The sequence below is a fragment of the Micromesistius poutassou genome, assembly GCF_964030765.1.
Source record: "Micromesistius poutassou genome assembly, chromosome: 16".
Classification (NCBI taxonomy): domain Eukaryota; kingdom Metazoa; phylum Chordata; class Actinopteri; order Gadiformes; family Gadidae; genus Micromesistius; species Micromesistius poutassou.
The window spans coordinates 2,213,319-2,235,338 of NC_140286.1; the positions used below are offsets into that span (position 1 = coordinate 2,213,319).

The window sequence follows — 22,020 nt, forward strand, 5'->3', positions numbered from 1 at the left end:
GCTTTAGATTGGCTGGAGACTGGGATGGTTATCCAATACGCTGGTATCTTGTACACTGCTGCGTCATGTGAGACCGCTCTGAACGAGTCAAACAAGAGATAATGACGCATGGCACGTTTCACCGCTTCAAAGCCGGCGGCACTTTGCCAAACAATCAATTAAATTCATTAAAAAATGAAATGGCTTAATAACATTCATCCCCTCAAATACACAACAAGGCTGGAGTCTGGGACGGGGTTGGACGGAATACCTCTCTCACCGCACAGGGGAATGGGAAGACAAAGGTTGCCATGAATACAAGACTGTAGTTATAAGGCCGGCACCCATTGTGGTGCTGTTGACTCGAGAAACACCTTCTGCCACGGCCAGACCACTTCAGAGCCACATCACCTGGGGACAATGGGAAGGAGGTGTCACGGCGGCGGTTAGCTGTGAGTGTGTGTGTGTGTGTGTTTGTGTGTGTATGTGCCTTGATTAGTGTGTTTGCTGTCTACTTATTAGGACCACCAAAGCTGGATACTAAAACACGAGAAGATAGTTAAGAGTGAGCCCCATGAATCAGTCCATTGTGGGACACTTTTCTGATGAACTAGCAAACAAGGTGAAATGAACATGTTAATAATACTCCAAACAAAATATTTGTTGAAATTCGATGCATTGGATTGCAACACACACACATACACACACACACACACACACACACAGGCTCTGCTCTCATGTCTCACCTGAGCTGTGATTGGCTCATCACCAACATCATCCTCTCTAAACGAAAAGCCCTGAGCTGAGGGAAACCAGCATGAGCCATAAACACACACACACACACACACACACACACACACAGAAACACACAGAAACACACCCCATTACAACTCTATATCTATGGCCGTTTATTGTACACAGGATAAAGGTCAGAATGAAGGTCGCTGAGAGGGGTCCGAGGAAGACCTGGGGGAGACGTTTTGCTCGTGGAGTAGGAGTGAGGGCCCCGGTGTAGGGAGAGACGGAAGTGGGGGGGGGGGGGGGAGAGACAGAGAGCGAGGGAGAGAGAGAGAATGATGAATGGATATAAGGCCAGGAGAAAGATGAGAGAATTACGATATGAAGGGAGCAAGGTTGTGAACCTCCAGCTCATACACAGACATACGTACACACATGCACACACTTAAACACCCTACATACACACACAAACAAACACACACATCCACAACCACACGTACACACCTGCACACACACAAGCTCAAGCACCCACACCCACACCCACACGCACACACACACACATGCAGGTGGGATACCTACCTGCAGCACAGGTCAGCTAGAGTCTCAAGAACAAGAGGTGGAAATGAGTAACAGCGTTATATGGCGTTGTTAATGGTTAACGTGGCCCCTAGACTTGTGCCCTGGTCCCAGGCACCTGCAGCCCCCTTTCATTTTTACAGCCATCCTCCCAGGGCCAAAACAAATACCCAGAATGCTTATTGGGCACATCGACAATATATAAACCATCTCCCTTGCTCTCTGTGTCTCTCCTGCTCTTGTTCTATTGCTCTCTCTCTCTCTCTCTCTCTCTCTCTCTCTCTCTCTCTCTCTCTCTCTCTCTCTCTCTCTCTCTCTCTCTCTCTCTCTCTCTCTCTCTCTCTCTCTCTATCACTCACTCTAGAGGCCAACAGACCTACAACAATTTCGCTGTGGAAATGGTCAAGAGTGTTAAACCGTTTGACTTTTGTCATCGTTCAAACATGACCGTTTTTTTACGGTCATGGCTTTCAGCATTGCTGTCGAGCTGCACCATGTACATACATACGTCTACTCTACACTGTCCTACTCCACACTGTCCTACTCTACACTGTCCTACTCTACACTGTCCTACTCCACACTATCCTACACTACACTGTCCTACACTACACTGTCCTACTCTACACTGTCCTACTCTACTCTACACTGTCCTACTCTACTCTACACTGTCCTACTCTACACTGTCCTACTCTACACTGTCCTACTCTACTCTACACTGTCCTACTCTACTCTACACTGTCCTACTCTACCCTGTCCTACTCTACTCTACACTGTCCTACACTACACTGTCCTACTCTACACTGTCCTACTCTACACTGTCCTACTCTACTCTACACTGTCCTACTCTACTCTACACTGTCCTACTCTACACTGTCCTACTCTACACTGTCCTACTCTACACTGTCCTACTCTACTCTACACTGTCCTACTCTACTCTACACTGTCCTACTCTACACTGTCCTACTCTACACTGTCCTACTCCACACTGTCCTACTCTACTCTACACTGTCCTACTCTACACTGTCCTACTCTACACTGTCCTACTCTACACTGTCCTACTCTACTCTACACTGTCCTACTCTACTCTAGACTATCCTACTCTACACTGTCCTACTCTACTCTACACTGTCCTACTCTACACTGTCCTACTCTACACTGTCCTACTCTACTCTACACTGTCCTACTCTACTCTACACTGTCCTACTCTACACTGTCCTACTCTACTCTACACTGTCCTACTCTACACTGTCCTACTCTACTATACACTGTCCTACACTACACTGTCCTACTCTACTCTACACACTGTCCTACTCTACTCTACACTGTCCTACTCTACTCTACACTGTCCTACTCTACACTATCCTACTCTTCACTATCCTATCCTACTCTACCCTGTCCTACTCTACTCTACCCTGTCCTACTCTACTCTACACTGTCCTACTCTACTCTAGACTATCCTACTCTTCACTATCCTACTCTACTCTACAATGTCATTATTCTGCTTTATGGCTGCTCTAATCTATTGTATTCTACTCTACTCTACTATATTCTACTCTACTGTAACCTATTATCTGATTGACTGTAACCTATTCTATTCTATTATGCTCCACTTCAACCTATGATATTATATTCTTCTCTACTCTATTCTACTCAAACGCAATTCTACTCCACTCTATTCTGATCTACTTGAACCTGTTGTATTCCACTCTCATCCTTATTCTACTCTCCTCTAACCTTTTGTAATGTACTTAACTCTAAGCGGTTCTACTCTAGTCTATTCTACTCTAATGGGTTCTAGGCGGCTCTGTTGGTGTGGTGGTGCTCATTAAAGAGGCCCGCTGTCCTTCAGGGTCACAGGAACAGGAGTGATATCTGGCTGCGCTCCTCCCTGCAGATGCCTTGTGGCTTCACACACACACACACACACACACGCATACACACACACACACACACACACACACACACACATGCGCACACACGCACACACGCACACGCATGCACAATGCACGCACACGCAAACATACACGCCCACACATGCTTAAACACACGCTTAAACACACACTATCCTTGACAGACACCTTCACAAAATCCTGAAGCTGTGAGGCCACCTCCTCCTCCACCCGTGCTCTCCCCCTGTATGTCTCTCTCCTGCCTGTCTCCACACACACACACACACACACACACACACACACACACACACACACACACCTCCTGTGGCTCCCCAAATACAAACAGCAGAACTGCAGCTTTGGTCAGGATAACCTCAAGGTGACCGATCAGCTCCATCTCCTATTGTCCCCCCCCCCCCCACTACAGGTCGGCCCATCTGCACCACCGAGCTCACCATAGACATGCACTCACACACACACACACACACACACACACTCGCAACCACATAGGGTTGCAGCGGAGAAGAGAAGAGAGGTGGGTGAGAAAGGGAGATAGCATTTTAGAGCCGGATTGAAAGGAAGGGAGATGGGGATAGAGACAGAGAGAGAGAGAGAGAGAGAGAGAGAGAGAGGGGGGGGAGAGAGAGAGAGAGAGAGAGAGAGAGAGAGGGGGGGGGGCACTGAAGGCAGTGCGTCGTGATATGGCTGAGCGGAGATGCGTGTGTACAGTGCAAACAGACCCTTGTACCAAAGGAAGCCCACACCGGCGGACTCTGTGCGAGTGAGAGAGAGAGAGAGAGAGAGAGAGAGAGAGAGAGAGAGAGAGAGAGAGAGAGAGAGAGAGAGAGAGAGAGCGAGCACGTGGGCTAATGTCTGTTTCTCACACTAAATGGTTTTTTGATAAGGAGAATATCTGGAGATAAGTGTTGTCACTATCCTATCTAAAAGAACACAGAATCCCGCTCGATAAATCTCCTGTGTAATCTAATAGAGGCCCTCGGATGAGCTACTGCAGGGCAAACAAGACTTTGATAAAAAAAAAAAAAACAGAAAGTGTGAGTGTGAATCCGGGCGGTAGAGTTGGGGACACCCTCTGAGCAGGCACTTTTGATAAGACCTTTACATTGTACAAATAACCATCACTGCTCAACTCTGGATTACTGTTGGATATGTTGATTCACGGAGGTAATAGGCGATAGCGCTCCTCGGTTGCCTAGAGACGGAACATAACGTGTGTGGGTGTGTGTGTGTGTGTGTGTGTGTGTGTGTGTGTGTGTAAGTTGCTTTGGATGAAAGCATCTACTAATTGAGTGAATGTAATGTGTTTCGTCAACCGCCACCCTAGAGGTAAAACTGCAGTTGAGGGATGACATGGTCTGGGATTACGGTAATAGTGTTATGCATTGCTGGTGATGCACCCCACTGACATCAGGACAGCTCCCCACTCATCATCCACTGTCTTCAGCCACAGACTGACAACTCATCTGTTCAGACCGCATCCTGGCCCATGACGAGAAAGAAACCATTCATCTATCTCCTCTTTCTGTATTGTAGCAGTGTGCAGTTTGCTTATTTGATACATTTTATGTTCTTGCATGATGCTTGCACTGCATTGTGTCGTAACACACTCACAAGGCACTTGTTGTAAGTCGCTTTGGACAAAAGTGTCAGCTAAATAAATGTCATTTTATGTGGCCTATTCAATTCATCCACAGAGAGTATCATGATTCTAATAAGATATTCAATTGAATTTAATCTGTGTCGCAAATACAATCAATCATAACCAATTTTTTTAATTCAATTTTTTATCTTTTTTTATCTTGACGTAAGTCAGTTGGATTTCAGTCGAATCACCTGCCTGATGCACACAACGTTCCACCAACCAGCGCCGCGCTGACGTCCAACCACGCCGCCCCCCCAGGTCCTAGTGCCCGCCCCCTCCACAAGGTCAAGCCCCGGGCTCACGTTCAACACGATGTACGGATGAGCGTTTAAAAAAAAAAACTGTGACCGCGTTGCTACAGAAAAGCGACATTTAATCGAGTCTACCTTTTCAATGCAAACACGCACAATACATATCAGGAAGGAGAGACGGTGGAAGTTATGAAAAGGGGGATGTTTTATTCAGCTAAATCAACAGAGACTATTCAACGAATAACTAGCAGTTCTTCTATTACTTCGTCAGAATGATACATGAAGAAGGAAGAGAAAAGCACAAAAGAAAAGCACACGTCATCTTGTGGACTACAGGTGTGGGGGCGTGGTTTATATGAGGAGAACCAGGGCCCACCAGGCCTGGGGGGGCTGGAGGAAGGCGCTGGACCCCCGGCCTGGAGATGTTTTAGCCGTGTCAGTGATCTGAGCAAACACACTCCCCCCCCCCCCCCTCCCTCCCCCCTTCCCCCCCTCCCCCATGACCCGGGCTCCCAGGGGTGAGCCCAAAGTAAACTCCGTCAGGCAGACCCCCTCCAGCGGAAAACTGCCCCCCCCCCCCACCCCCTCGTCCTCTGAAACCAGCCGGCCTTCCTTGTGACCCCCCACCCCCTCCTGCCCAGTTCGGCGCTACCTCAACCCCCCCCCCCCCTCCCCTCCTGCCTGGTCCGGAGCTGACTCCGCCCCCAGGTATTTCTGTTTTCACACCTACCATTACTCCTGAACAAAACCTTCTCCTGGTGGGCTACAAGGTCTCCCTCCACCAGTGATAAACACCCCCCCCCCCACCCCCTACCCCCCTGCTCTCCCCCCCTCCCCCCTACCCCCCTGCTCCCCCCCTCCCCCCACTGCTTCCTTCCCCCCTGTCTACCCGTCACCCTGGGTCCTGCGTTTCATCCCAACATGGCTGACTGAATGGCTGGTGACTGACTGACTGACTGACTGGCTGGCTGACTGACTGACTGGGGAATGGCTTTCCGACTGGCTGGCTGGCTGGCTGACGGCTGGGATGGCACATTGACTACCTGACAGACTGGCTGGCTGGCTGCATGACTGACTGGGAGGCTGGCCTGACTGACTGGGATGGCTGGCTGAATGGCTGAGCTGACTGATTTTCTGGCTGGCTGGCTGGCTGGCTGGCTGACTGACTTGGAGGCAGGCTGACCGACTGGGAGGCTGGCTGGCTGGCTGACTGGCGTCTCTGCGGTGGAGACAGCCTATCAGGGCCCTCACGTCATCCGTCTCCCGTGGGGTCTGACTGACGGGTCGCTGCAGGAGATTAGCAGGCTGCTATCAGGAAGGGGAGGGGGGGGGGGGATGTTGGTGGTGGTGAGGGGGACGCCTGTCCTCTGGCGCTCAGACTCTCTCTCTCTCTCTCTCTCCCTCTCTCTCCCTCTCTCTCTCTCACCATAACAGTGGTTGGGAATCGGGGCCCGGTGCAGGCATTTATCTGTCTGGGAGACACTGTTGATCCGCCACAAGGCCTTCAGGGACCATGTGCCAGACAATGGGAGATATCAACAATCTTAGGCCATCACAGAGAACACGGCGAGAGTGAGAGTGGGGGAGGGGGGGGGATGAAGCGTACAGGCGGCGGGTTGGGGGGGGGGGCCGAGAGGAAAATGGGGCCACCCAGCGTTAAGAATTTCGTGGCTTGTTTACTTTTGTGTTAAACACCCAATGGGTCACTCTCCCGGAGTGGCCCGTGGGCCGACTGGACTGGACTGGACTGGACTTGACTGGACCCGCATGGAAAAGTGGAGGTGTGCGACCAAGGGCATGACACCCACAGATGCTGAGTTTCCCAGGATGCCTGACCACCACAGCAACACCTGCTCAAACACACAGTGAGCCTTCTGCAGCAGGCGTAGAATTAGTAACGAAATGTGTGTGAGCGTGCGTGTGCGCATGTGCGTGTGCGTGTGCGTGTGTGTGCGTGTGTGTGTGTGAGATTTGGAAAACATACCCATGCATACATACCAACAAATGGATTAAGGCTCAATGATTAAAGTAAGTATTTCCAACAATTCTTCCTCCACTTATGTCTTTGTTTGTTTGATCAGGTTTGATTTGGTTTGAATTGAATCAGGATCAGGAAAAAAGGAACCAGAGCGCAATCAATGGGACCCCCGCCTGAGAACAGAACCCTCCCAGATGCTGCGGGGCCGGTAAGCTCTCAGGCCCCGCCCGCCACTCTGGCCAGAACACAGAGCTCTGGGGTATTTGTGTACCGGGTATCGATTTGGGGGTACAACCCTTAGCTGCAAAAGCCAGATAACAAAAGTTAGGCATTAACTTTTTTTTTTTCTCCAGGGGTCACTCTGAGCATGGACAGGACCAACTGACGGAGAAAAAAAAAAAAAAAAGAAAGAAAAAATGTGATGGACTCTGGATTATTGATTTTTCTCTCTCGACAGAAAGGCCTTTGCAGTCAGTATTTCCCTTCCGAGTTCAGATAGGGTGGCAGCATTCCTGTCTACTCCCTTCAAGGTTGCGAGCTAGCCGGCGTAGCCAGGCGTAGGCTAGCACCTGCCAGATGGACGCTTGTTTTATGTCTTTGTAGCGATTTTCCCTCTCGCAAAAGAAGCTCGTTTCTATCAACTGTTAGGGCGAAACAAAAAATAAGGGGAAAGAGTGAAAACACACAAGTGTGTAACTTAAAGTCAACTTTTGACTTTAAGCAACTTTTGTTGTTGCTGTCTTGGCCGTTTCACCAAAAATAAATGTAAAATGTTTTTTTATACAAACCATAATTAAACCAAGAAAGCACTGATTCCAAATTGACCTATGTTGAAACTTTTCCCAAGCTGGTTGTTTAGAGTGTGACTAAACGCCATTGCACCACATGCAGTCCGTTTGCTTAGTGTAAGCGGAGTTGTCAGCGAGCTGAATGTTCCTGGGTTTGCACTTGTTGATTAAGTATGTCTGCCCCATTGTTCCAGGTACTCCTGTTGGTGTGAACCTAACCGGGCTTCACAGAGATAGAGCACAACTGTCTGTGTGCAAGGGGCTTCTACTGTTCGCACAAGCCCCATTGATCAGCTAAGTGATCAATTCACTTAAGTAGAGAGGTCGTCCCCGATGTAATTTCATTATATGTTCGATTAATTTGTCTTCTTCAGTTGGTTTGATGGAAACATTTCTGAAGTTTATCTTGCCCCGGTTTTCAACACAATTTTACAGTTAAAAAAACCTGATCAATTATAAACAGTCCTAATTATATTAAATATCGAATTATTATTATTATTATTCAAGAAATACATTTTATTCATCATGACTTTTTATACAAAAAATTTCCCGTATGTTTTATTTATATATAGTAATTATAACACCTTTAAAATATCAAATTCTTGGATGGTGCAAAAACATTTAATCTCTATAAATCCTCATTCAATAACGGCATCAAAAGCACTCTGCAGTTTACTGCCCAGCCAAAGGTTGCTCCTCCGCCGCTTTATAGAATTATTAAGTAAGCAATTATGATAACCTACTGTTTTAAAGATAATAGGATGATAAGGTTCTGCCAAACTCACACTGCAGTTTGCCCTTCGGTTGCTTTTTACTCAACCAAAAATCAATGATCCTTTAACACGGTATCCTCCTGTCCACCGTTATTTATAAACAACATATATCTTTATCCCCTCGCGCATTCCTCTCCAACCGCCCTGCGTTTATTGTATTAGATATTTCTCCTAAGTGTATTGGGTTTCAGTCGTCGCTGCACGTAGTAGTGACCCCACTTGGCTATGGCGGGTTTTTTTTATCAAAGCTCATAAACCTTGAATGACTATATATTGATAAAGGCTGTTTAAAGTGTCATTGGAACGATAACATTTGCACTGTAAATGCGGCCAGCGGGCCCCGTGTGTCTCCACTCCAGCTCGCCCCGGGGATGATAAGCGCCCTGGGCGAAACACAGGCCTGCCAGGATGCATCGATAGGTCAAAGGTCACGACGTCTTTGATTTGGGGGGTGGGGGGGGGGGTGGTAGGAGACGAATATCTGCCGATGTCAGCATACGTATGACAGTTTGGGTTTGTGAAAATAAACATGTAAGTATTAGTAGTATTATTAACTATGACGAGGCGTCAGACACGGGGACAAAGTCTAACCATAAAAGACACATTTAACTGATGGCTGATAATAAATAACACAGAACCATCTCCTTCACGTCTTCCTTTTTAGCTTAGGAGGCTAGCGCCGTTGGTATTAGAACCTCAACAAAAGCTTCCTGGGAGTAAGTTATCCTCACAAACAGAGCGGTCTCCTCCTCCATCGAGCCGTCCCCAGGAGAAACAGCGGTTCCATGCACTGTACAGTACTGGAGCCTACATTTCCTTTTTTTTTTTATTTGTGTCAGTATTACAAGAACACTGGGCTATTTCTGTTGGCCATAAATAACTCACCGTTCGTGGAGGGGGTGACTGAGCACTGACACTTTGCCCCCGGTTCAATATCAATAAAGCAATACGAACGTTAGGAGCCTATATGCCGGGCCGAGGGAACAGGGAGGGAATATGACTTTATGGCTTTACCCTGGAGGTGGGGCGCCCGGTCCCAGGTACACCCAGTCACCTATACACACACACACACACACATAGGACACGCACACACCTCATGCTTAGGCCCCTTCTCTCTGCCTCGCTCAGGTCCTAAAAGGAAACTTTCCAGACAGCTTCTCGGTGTACTTTGGCCGGACGTCTGGTCATAAAGACAGGTGTAAATACAGAGACCCGCGGCCTGCATAACAGGAGAGACCTTCAGACGGGCCACAATCAATAGCTCCAGCATGGCAACGCACCAGCACACAAACAGCCAAGACTTTCCACTAAGCACGGCGAAACGAAAAAGGTTCCCCTTTTTGTGGTTTCTAAGTTCTGTGGCGGTGGTCAGCTGAGGGACAGAGGAGTGAGTTGATGGCGTTTCCCCCTGTGGGGTGTGTTTTGGACGGAGGCCCTAGTGGAGTGGTGTTCCCGTGTCATGGCGGTGGCTGCCACGTGGCCCTCCAGTCCAGCCAGGCAGTCCCACTCTCGAACTGAAAGTATTACCCTTAGAGAGCTTTATGGTTTCGGCATGGCAGTTACAACAGCACAATTACCATATTACTTCCTTGTGCAGCGGGCCGTATCAGTTCATCGGCCTTGCACTATTGCTGTTTTACGAGCCGATTCAAATTATATAAAAACAACTCACACACCAGGAGGTTCCACGCTGATATTAGAACAATTCCAGGCTTGTCGTTTAGACAAACCATTTTCTGGTTAAGACTTAATGAGAAGCGAGGTGATTTCTTGGCGACGGGGTTGTTTTGTTCCTTACAGCCATTGTATGCACTGCCACCTTGTGCTGTGCTCTGAAACCTGCAGCTTGCAACCACTGCTTCTGCATCTTTGCCCCTGGTGTTCATCGCGGGGCCATAGTGAATACGCTCTGTGGTCCAGGCCCATACTTTAGGGTTCAATCCCCTGGCCAGGCCGGGGGGGGGGGGGGGGGGGCAGCAGGCATGAACTCTTTTCCCCAGGAGCCAACTGACCCGACCAGCAGATAGACACAACCCCACATACCGCAACACCCCCCCCCCCCCCTCCCCCCTTGAAGCATTTCATTGCCATCCGTGCCTGCTACTGTCGGAATGTCCAAGCGGCCAATAGGGACGCTCGCTCTTATCCCCAGTGACATCACAGTGAGACCTGACAGACGCTCGGAATCATGATCCAGAATAAATCCCTCCCCCCCGCCCCTGGTCCAAACACTCTCCGTCTCTCTACCTTACCCTCCCCACCCAGACCACCCTGGGGTGACATCCGTCTCCATTCACGTCTGCCTGCACCGCGACTCTGCCGGACCGGCCCTCAATCCCCGCTGTGAGCTTTAAGACCCCCCCCCACCCTCTCCCTAACCCTCCCGTCCCCCCCCTCCCCTGACGTGGGGAGTAACGACCTCTTGGCATCTAGTCAGCAAACACGGGCCCCCTAGAAGCGGCGGCGGCGGCGGCAGCAGCAGCAGCGGTGGTGGTGGTGGTGGTGGGGCTGCCGGGCTGCGTCTCCAGGATCAGGCTCAGAGGCCAAGGGGAGATAGTGGAGTCTCCGGCCCACTGGCCATCACTCAGCATGGCAGCCAAGGGCAGGTCTGCAGTCACCAGCCGCTGGTGATGGACGAACCGCCCCGGACCGGAGCTGCCACCACACCACACCACATCCCACGCACGCCCCTCTCTATCACGCACGCACACACACACACAGGCACACGTGCACTTTGACAAGGCAATCCATTGAATCACTGGATCTTGGGTGACGTCAGCGTCCAGGTTGTAAGTGTAAGTGTTGAGTGTGTGAGAGTCAGAAGCCAGAGTTTTTTATTGGTTAGAACTGCTGCGCTCCGACTCTTGTCTTGGGGAGAGGAAAATGATTAATGTCAGAGTCACTTAAGCGGAGCAGACATGTTGTACATAACACTGTGAGGGTCTTTACTTGAGAAGAGAGAGCGCACTGCAGGCGCAGGGAGAGAGGTAGCGAGTCTGGGACTGGGTCTGATCTCCGCAGAGCGAAAACAATGACAGCATGATGGATGTCTTGTTAGGAGAGGGTGCATAGTGCCAGAGAACACCAGCCAAGTCCAAAGACATCCATGCTTTCGACGAGCCAGTAAATGAGCTATAGCATTAGAAACAGCCCGGGGTCATCATTTATGCGATGAAGATAGCTTTTGAAACGCCATTTGTGTATTCCACTGTAGGAGCTATTTGAATAGAGCACATTACGCGTCATATTTTTGCCGCGGTGCCTTTTACGCGTTTGAACGGTCCCTTTCTCTCTCTGGGTATGCGTTGCAGATTAGCATAGCTGACTCATGGCATGCTGGTGTCGACTCATTATGAGGTGTTAGCATTTTCAATTACCCCCACGCCCCCTGCCTGCGTGTCGCGCTGCCTCCACGCTAGTCAGACGCCACACAGCAGGGGAAAGGCAACAAAATGTAAATGATCCGCTCCAAAGGGCTGACTGCAGCTGAGCTAAACCAACATTAACGCAAAAAAATAACAAGACAATTAGCATTTCAAAAGTGGACCCAGTGAGGGAGGGCAGGGGAGGGGAGGGGAAATAATAACGACTCCAAAAGGATCAGCCATACAGGTCATTTACCATGGTTATTTTGAACTTTATTTCAGCTATATGGTTGTTTCAAAAGCACTTATCAGCAATACAGAGTGAACAGAGTTTTGTGATACATGTCGGACTGCATACATCAAACATTCATGCCAAACAAAGGAAATACTCTTGGAATTCTTTTTAGTTTTCCAACCAGAACAGTCCTCTGCTGTGTTGCATGGGGAAGGAGGTACAAAATAAGCGTTTCATTAACACCTTGAACAAGACAACACTACCATAAAGCGTATTAGTGCCTCTAGCATAAAAGTGTCATGGTAATTTGAAATAATAAAAACTGTAGTCAAAAAAAAAAAAAGGACACCATGTTCCAAATCACATACTTTTTTTTATTTTGAGATGTAGTACGTACTGCAGCTACCCTTACACAGTATGTACAGTATGCATACAAGTGGGACATACTCCAGGAGATGTCACTGATTAGCACACCCGTAGTGCCTCCCATCCACAGTCGCTGTGACACATCTACCGCTGCACAGCGCGTTGTGGGGCGGAATAGCCAAAAAAACATGCTGGCTAGCATACTGCGAAATGCGACCGGATGGGGTACAACATCCTGGTATTTTTGGCATACTGCATTTTCCATACTATGTATGGATATGTACCTATGCACATATCTCCTTGGAAGCCAAGGCCACTGTAGCCTGCGTTTAAGTATGCTGCCTATACATGTGTATAATTCCTCACTTGAATTCCCAAAACTCTTTTAATTGTTTAAATTGTGTGTTTTGTTGGTTGGAAACATATATGTTCTATGCTGCCCTCTTGGCCTAGCCTGGTCCTACCAGAATCTCGTACTTCATTTCATTTGCACAGAGTCTGGCCACTCTCCATTGACAAACGTTAACTCGGGTGCCTGTTGGAGTTTCAAACTATTAGATCTGCCCAGTGCCACTCTGGATCTGCCATAACCAATCGCTGACGTTTGAATACAACTCAAACTAGCGCACGACCTCAACGTCAATGTTCTCAGCCACTCCCTCTGTTCGCTGATTGGACGGCTGAAAAATTGGCTGCAGAAAACCTGCAAATATACCGCAAACCCAGACGTAGTACTCAAGGGAAATGAAAATTGAGCGGAAGTACGGGGGCGGGCGGAGCCAGGCTAATCTTGGCCAGGTCTCTCTTGTAAAAGATGTTAATCTCAATGAGACTTAACTGGTTAAATAAAGGTTAAAGCTAAAGATGCATTTGGGACACACCAAATCTTTTTCTGGCATACTAAATAGTATGGTAGTATGGGTATTGGAACGCAGGCCTTGTTTTGTGTTGCAAATTGCAAGCTGGTTGCCATGACGATTCTACAGAGGCAACTGCCTTTTTAAAGAGATAAAGCAAGCTCTGCAAAACCATCGGCTTTCTTCCAAAATAAAACAGATGCCAAGATAAAAACAAATGACTAATAAAAATGAAATGGTGACCAGGTTGCTACTTTCATCTGACTAATGAACATGTTAGACTTGCAAATATCCATATTAAACAATATCAAAGAAACAGGCAATAAAGTTTCTACAGTTGAAGCGGTTTGTAAAAAGCAAAACATAAAATGACAAAAAACACACCACCCCCCCAAAAACAACAAAAACCAACATTGATATCAAAGCAGAATGTTTAGAGGTTTTGAGGCTACATTTAAAGTAGGCAGTGACACCTATATGGGGGAAGGGGGGTGCAATACAAAATAATTTACATTTCAGTTTAGTGTTCTAACAGATTGTACACTATAGCTCAATAAATGCTCTTTGTTTTTCTTCAAAGTAAACTATTTTAAATTATAAAGGTAATACAAGGTAGAGAGCACCAGTTTCCCCATACAATTTGATTTTTTTGGAAGCAAATGGCACAGAGTAATCAATGGTAAATTAGCAATGCTCATAAAGTCACCGTTTCTTCGACAGACAATACCACTTTTATAGTCTCAAAACCGGCTTACATCAACGTGTGGACAAATATACTGACTCTTCTTTGTGTGTGTGTGTGTGTGTGTGTGTGTGTGTGTGTGTGTGTGTGTGTGTGTGTGTGTGTGTGTTTCTCATACAAATGTTTTGCATCGGGGTGCATATTGAAGTCCATCTACGAGGCGCGAGCTATATATTAGACATGAATATTAGCTACGGTAGACATGAAGCAGGAGGAGCCGGGGCTGTGCGGGAGGCACCGGGCCAGCAGGAGCAGCAGCAGCAGGAGGAGGAGGAGGAGTATCCTTGGCATGCCGTGACTGAGCTGGTAAAGCGAGGTGTGTGTGTGTGTGTGTGTGCGTGCTAGTCACTGGGAGCAGCGGGTCATTGGTCGGAGAACGACCTCCCATCCATACAAACGAAATCAAGACGGCTGCCGCGGTGAGACGGGGCCGATGTCACGACCTCGACCGATCGACTCCTTCTTTCACATCTCCTTTGTCCTTCCTGGTGAGAGCGGGCCGGTTCCTACCGGTTCCTTAGCGTGGGTGCAGACACACCGCGGAAAAGGCTGCCCTCGCCCCCCCCCCCTCAAATCAGACACTAACTGAACATTGTACATCACGTTACAGGGCTCAACATAGATTTTCTTTTTTTTTTTAAATGACGCTGTCTTTCGCCGCACTTTGGGTGTTACGCGTTAAGCATTTCCTCCACACTGTGATAAAAGCGTTAAGTCCCGGGGCATTTCGTGTCTTCAAGCTTCAGATGCCCACGTGCTTGCATAAGAGATGACCGATACAATACAACACGACCGCCCTCGCTCCCCTCCGTCCGAGCCCGACCGTGGTCGTCTACAGTGGAGTGTCTAGCAGGGTCTAGACAGGCCCCCGCCCCTCAGGTCCAGGGGCCCAGGGAGCCCCCCCCACCATGCAGCCAGGGCAGGAAATGGGTTGATGCATAATCAGTGGAACTAAAATAAAAATCACAGACTGTACAAAATAACGGAGGCTGGGTTTGAATTTGGAATGGGTGGATGTGACTGAAAGTAATTCAAGCCAGAATAGTGAGAGACTTTATTGAGGGGAAAACGTTTTTTTTTTTTTTTTTGGGGGGGGTAACAGCGACCACTAGGGGCGGCATTTAGAAAAACACGAGCAGAGAAAAAGAAAAAACTCTTCTCTTTGTAACAGCTTTCCAGTGGAACTCATCCGTGGTGCTTAAAAAAGACCATTTGAAGTGAGCAGTAAGACATGAGCGGACCCTCTGACCCGGCTGTGTGCCGCGGGTGGGGGGGGGGGGGGGGGGCGAGGACGAGGGCGGGGGGGGTGGGGGGGCAGCGAGAGGGACGTAGGAAGCGGCAAGCTGGTAGGCTGGAGCGGTAGCAGTGTTTGTGTGTGTGGGTGGAGGCGGGGGGGGGGGGGGGGGGATGGGCGCTGTGGTTGCCGGGGGTGAGGAGGCGGGTGAGAGTCAGTGGGACCCACAGCGACACCAGCGGGTCGGCGGGGGGGGGGGGGGCTCCTAGTAGAGGAGGATGCGGCGCTCGATGGCCTTGCGGCAGATGGGACACTCGCTCATGCGGTCGCCACACAGCTGGCAGGTGCCGTGTCCGCACATGAAGATCATGTTCTTCAGCCGGTCCAGGCACACGGGGCACATGGTCTGCACGGGAACCACACCACACAGGGCCACGTCAGTCAGCGGTGGCTTTCGTTGTATTAGCGTTAAAGGAAAACCAACACCCCCCTGTTTTCTCTAAGCTAGCGTTGATATGATAAATGGGCTCTCGCCGACTTCTGCCAGACTTTTTTTTTGTATATTTAGGAGAGGCGCTATATTGCTGCTCAGCCACGCACCGGTCACTCCCACTTACTCCAATCTGATGTGGGGGGAGGAGGTGCTGTAGTCAGAATGTCGGATTGTTACCTGGTTAGCCAAAAACGGCTGATAACGGGTAACTCATGGGATAGCATGTGTTTAACCCAAAGAGGGCAACTTCAGTTGACATTGCTCTTACGTACTTAAACCGTAGTGCATCCAAGACCATAGATGTGGACCGGGATCAATCCATAGCACTGTCATGCAAGCCATGACATCACTTTTCCTCTTGAATAAGTCATATTTGGGGTTTGGTTTTTCTCTAACCCTTGGCGAGTGTGGACCACTAAGCATGCAGAAGCCTGAGAAGAGAAATGGAGTTGAGTACGTTTGTCCTCACCTGCTCCTTGATGTCCTGGAGCTGCTGCTGGAGCTTCTGCACGTCTGCGTTCACGTTGGTGTTGTCCTTGTCGCGCTGCAGGCCCGGGATGTTTCCGCTGGCTGTGAGGCGGCAGGGAGGACACACAGAGACACACCACCACCACCACGCCACGCCACGCCACAAGGGGAACACGAGTCGCCGTTAATCAGGAGTAAGAGGAACGCTGTACCTCACTCTCGCCACGTGACGATGAGCGGGGTCACAGGTCGTCCCTGGGTCGCGACGCTACCCCGCCGTTCGATGGAAGACCACCAGAACATAAAGCGGTGCTTTTGCCAAGGTTGGTATTCTAGCATGTGTAGAATGACTTACATTTACTGTAGGCCAGGCCTTATAAAACGTCTTATCTTTTTTTTTTGTTTGCATAGAACAACCGCACTGATCGATGTTCTGTTCAGAGGCATACCGCTGCAGGTTCAAACCAGGATAAAACGGTCCTGTAAGCCGTCAGAAACCGATGAACACTTTATTTTTGAAGTTGTGTTCCACCCCATTTAAAATGACAGGGGTCATAATGCTGTTGTGTAATAGTTTGGCACAGATTTAGCCAAAGCGATGGATTTGTAGCCATGCATAATTAAATGAGTATGAGAAATAACATGACTTTTATTTGTTTTCAGGGATTTAGTGTGGTTCTGAAGGCTTGACTGATGGCCTGCTCGCAGCCCGAGAACAAATTGTTCAATATCAGCTATTTATTCAACAATCAAGACATCGGGGGGAGGATGGCTGCTTAGAACGACCATAAAGAAGGGTGTAAAATTATATTCAAATAGCGGAGATAACAGCTTTTAGAAAATATGGAAAACAAGCATGCATGTCAGTAGTAAACATGCACTCTGAAAGCCTTTGGCAACATTGGCCGGAGCCTCTTCTGACCTGCCATGCAACAGTCTCACCTGCTTTGTCAGGACTCGACTAGCATGGCCACAACGTGAATTAAGTCCTGACCCGTTAAGTCCTGACCCCTACTGTTGGCATGACGTGGTCAATAGGCATGCAGAATGCATGTTTGCTTTTGGTGGAATGATCAGAAACGAGCTAGAACGCTGGCTGGACTGAGGCAATGTTGGTCATGCCCAATTGACACAGATTTTTCGGGCTCAATGCTACATATTTATTTGTGCATGTGCATCACCGAGATTCTTCGGTCTGCTGGCGTTTCTAGTGTGTGCATGTGCGTGTGCGTGTGAGTGTGCGTGTGTGCGTGCGTGCGTGTGATAGGCAGGGAGAAAGAGAGGGGCGAGGCCAGAGGGCCAGGGCAGCAACGTGATTGGAAGAGAAGAAAGGAGACGGGGTGGGGTGGGGTGGGGGTGTGGAAGCAGAGGACTTGGCTCTCTAAAGGGGACCACGGTCTAAGGGGGGGGGGGGGGGGGGGGGTAGATGGAGAAATACTTACACCAACTTAGCGCCAGATTGTTGGGCTGGAGCAGATCCTGCGAGCCCCCTGCCATAGAGTTAGTGCTCCCTGCTGAGGATATAACCAGTCACAGTGTTATAGCAGGAGCCCCCCCTTATCGGCCTGACGGCCAGTAGCTGCTACTCACTGAAGGGAGAGGCCAGAGCGGCCGGAAACAGTGATCAGAAGCACGCGTTGTATAAACCGGTCTATCTCCTAGTGGAGCTGTTCAAATTGAAATGGCCAAATGAATCCATCCGTTGTCCTTTTTTGTGTGGCGCTAAAGAAAATGTCGATATGTCTTAGAATCACCTCTGGGTCGGAGGCGTATCAATTGCTGACTCCAATGAATTGGAATTTTATGTTATGAGGTTTCTTATAGGATGAGGAGAGGAGGTTCACAGTTAATGCTGCCCCTTGCATGAGTGTATGGATGTGGGTGTGGGTGTGTGTGCGATTGTGTGTTTCGATTTAAAGGCAGTGTGTGTCCGCATTTTGTTTGGACTCTATGGGCCTGCAGACCTGGTATATTTGTGTGCATATTAGTGAACCTTAACACCAGTGTCCCCTTTTAACTCAACGTAAAAACGGAGAATAGGAAACACAATAGAGGAAGACCAGTATTAAGGTGCTCTTGTGGAGACAGTATGAGTGACGGGACGTGGCGTGGCTCAACTTAAACACAAGCACAGATGGGAAACTGGACTAGAAACGGATACGCTACATCTCTGTATACTATATGTACCAGTGCACTTTTAGCATCTATCATGGGAGAACTCAAACAGGCCAATGGAATGCAGTCAATCATCTACACATTTCACAGGATGACGCCCGTCTAAGGAAGGTCAGGTAAGTCTCAGCAAATTATGGAATTGTGTGGAAAAAATAAATGCACTGCACAATAAAAGCAATATATACACAACACAAACATCAACAGTATAATGGCACAAAAAAAAAACTAAAAACAAGACTAAAGACAATCATTTGTGCATTGAAAGAAAAGTTGAAAGGATGGAAAGAAAATGAATCAAAAAAACAGAAAAGAAGGATAGAATTAAAAGGGAACGTGTGGAAGATTCACTCACTAAGGTCCTCATCCTCCTCATCCTCATCCTCATCATCATCCTCATCCTCATCAGCGGCCTCATCCTCCATACCTTTCCCTCCACAGCACATAACGAAGGGGGTGCGGCGCTCCACCACAGCCCGGCACTGTACGCACTTCTTCATGAGGCTGGCACAGTCTGGGGGGGGGGGGGAACCACAGGTCAACACATGAGTTCATCCACCAAGGAGCGGCGTCAAGGTGAGCGGCAAGGAGCCGAGCCTCTGGCCTAAAGGTTACACCCCGAGAGCCAGGGTCAGGACCACAACGCGAATAAGCCCATGGGCTGCTTTGTGTTATCCTTTTGACCCGATGCACATTTGTATGCTTACCTTTGTACATGTGTCAATAAAGAATTTCAATCCATCAATCAATGTAAAGTGAAGGTGACGTTAAAAACTGTGACTGTAAAGTGAAAGTGCAGAAAAAGGGAGCAGACTTACTCTCACAAGCGCACATGTGACCACAGGGCTGGAAGAGCACGGCTGCCTTTTTGTCGGAGCAAACGACACACTCCTCAATCTGCAGGGAGGGAGGGAGAGGGGAAGAGAAGGGGATGGAAGCTCAGTAGGGGAGCGGACAGGCGGTTATTCAGCAGAGTGAGCAGGGATCAACAGAAGGACAGCCTGCAGGCCCCGGTCTAGCCCCGTCAGGACGGTTCAACTCTGACCGCGGCGTCCCGATCAGACCGGGGCCCCCGGTGTGTGTTCAGTGCCGGCGTGGGAGGGGGGGGGGCAGGGGCCCGGATACGGTTACCTTGGTTCTGGACTGGACCTGGTCTTTGCAGATGAGACACTTTTTGACGCGCGGCGAGCAGAGGGAGCAGGTGGCGATGTGTCCGCACGGCGCAAACAGCGTGTCGCGCTTCATGTCCGAGCACACCATGCACTCCTCCAGCGACTCCATGTTGCTGTTCAGAGAGGGGCTGCGCGAGCCCACCTGCCCACTGCGACGCGACACACACACACACACGCACACACACACAGAGGAGGGAAACGTGAGAGACAGGAAGATAATACAGGAAGAAAGATTACTGGGGAGGGAAGGAGAGAACCGAGGTGAACAATAGAGGAGTGAATATGTGTGAGCAGGGGATGGTGGAAAGAAAAAGGCATAAAAGGACGAGAAACAGAGCTTTACTGGGAACAAAAGGGGGATAGGGTACCGCATGCGGTAAAAAAAAAAATATTGGGAAAATGAATGGAAATCCCTAACCTGGGGAAAAAAAAGCCAATTTTACTCTCTGATTACTTTCCGATTTCTATATCAGGTATTCCACAGGAAATATGGGAGCCTGACAAAACCTGCCTAACCTGCCCTATACAGTCTAGTGATCATCACCCCCCCCCACACTCCATGGAGAGCCACGTGATTCAGAGAAAACCTTTCAACACCTGAAAGATCACACACACACACACACACACACACACACACACACACACACACACACACACACACACACACACACACACACACACACACACACACACACACACACACACACACACACACACACACACACACACACACACACACACAGCAGCTCGAAGCTCTGGCCTGTCAAACAGAGCTATGGGTGGAAAGAGCCGACTGTACAACCGTTTCCAAGCCCAGCTAGTTCCGTATGCTTTAAGACCTTTTTAAATGTCAGCTGTAAAAATGCTCATATCGGTTCACCTATAAAAACAAACAGTCAAAGAAAAGCAAAAAAATAAAAATAAAAGACCCCAAGCCAAACCAACGCCACGCTGCAGATCCGATAAATGCGGCGGTGTGTGTTTGTGTGCGAGACAGTGGGAGCGGGTGTGTGCCCGGCCTGGCAATGACTCCAAACATCTAGGTAAACACTTCTGCTAGAGGGCTGTTTACCTGCTCTTCTCCTTGTGGCACTTGGCCAAGGCCTTGCAGAGGCTAGGGTCGGGACACAGGTCCAGGGGGGACTGCCCCTTCTTGTTCCGGATGGTTAGGTCGGCTCCGTTGGCCGCCAGGAAGCACGCGATGGACGCTGCGCTCTTCTTCTCCGCCCCTTGGGTGCCCAGACCCATGATCAGCTGCAGGGAAGAACACACAGAGAGGGAGGGAGAAAGGCTCAGAGATGGATGCCGCGGTGTTCGCAATAAGTGGGGAAAATACATAACAAAAATAAAAGATGTGTTTTACTGAGGCAAACTTTGAGACTTTTAAAAGAACGTGGGCGGCGCTAACAAGCCCCGTCAGAGATCGCGCTCCATAACCTCAGACGTCTCGTCCGACGTCAGTCAGGCAGGGATGCATCCCGCCCCTCTTGTCTAACCCTCACCCCCATAGCGTCCCTCCCTCTCTCTTCCGTTCTCCCCCTACAGCGTTCAGCCTCCTCTGCATCCACGCCCCCCTGCGGCTGTCCCGCACCTCCAAGCCGCTGGCTAGATTTAGAGCCCGACGTGACAGATCGCCTTCAAGCGGCATCTTTTTTACATCTTTGCAGATGGAGCCAGTAGGCCGGCTAATTCAATTCTCCTGCAGCGTGCGGGGGAGTGCTACGGGAGAGCGGCCCAGATGCACATGTCTCAATTAGGGCCGCTGAATGTCGGTTCCACTGCTGTCGCAGGGAGGACTCAGTCAGGACAGCCGGGATGAGAGACAGGCAGAGAGAGAGAGAGAGGATATGAGAGGCAGAGAAAGAGAGAGAGGCAGAGAGAGAGAGAGGCAGAGAGGGAGCGAGGCAGAGAGAGAGAACGAGAGAGGGAGGCAGAGAGAAAGAGATAGAGGAGATAAAGAGAATGAGAGAGAGGCAGAGAGCGAGAGAGGCAGAGAGGGGAAGACAAAGAGAGAGAGCGATGGGTGAAAGGGAGAAAGATGGGTGTGCCAGATAAAAGTCCTGAGTGGAACTCAGATTCCCACATTCCTGTAGGAAGCTGCGGTGTGTCTGGTTACCATGAAAGAACCCAATCAGTAGCACTCTATCTGCCACCACTGATCACTGGAGAGAGAAGGAGCGAGACCCCATTCAGGATGGTGTTGTGGTGAACGTTGGCTGGCTGTCTGACTGAATCACTGCACTGGGCCGCTGGTTGACTGATGGGGGACTGGGGAGAGGGG

At 49.3% G+C, this 22,020-nt stretch overlaps 1 protein-coding gene across 2 annotated transcripts in view; it reads right to left on the reverse strand.

Moving 5' to 3' along the window:
* Positions 1 to 15,609: 15,609 nt before the first annotated feature.
* The window catches only part of mib1 (MIB E3 ubiquitin protein ligase 1), a 53,095-nt gene continuing 46,684 nt past the window's right edge, over positions 15,610 to 22,020 (reverse strand). Inside the window, exons 16-22 of one of the 2 annotated variants that reach the window (XM_084480627.1) lie at positions 20,812 to 20,993; positions 19,699 to 19,888; positions 19,386 to 19,464; positions 18,923 to 19,081; positions 17,838 to 17,909; positions 16,397 to 16,497; positions 15,610 to 15,840 (exon numbers count right to left, since the gene is read on the reverse strand). In XM_084480627.1, the coding sequence (XP_084336753.1) occupies positions 15,700 to 15,840; positions 16,397 to 16,497; positions 17,838 to 17,909; positions 18,923 to 19,081; positions 19,386 to 19,464; positions 19,699 to 19,888; positions 20,812 to 20,993 (924 nt within the window). In that variant the 3' untranslated portion in view covers positions 15,610 to 15,699. Of the gene's footprint in view, positions 15,841 to 16,384; positions 16,498 to 17,837; positions 17,910 to 18,922; positions 19,082 to 19,385; positions 19,465 to 19,698; positions 19,889 to 20,811; positions 20,994 to 22,020 lie in introns of both variants that reach the window. The other variant, XM_084480626.1, reaches the window with a different exon arrangement.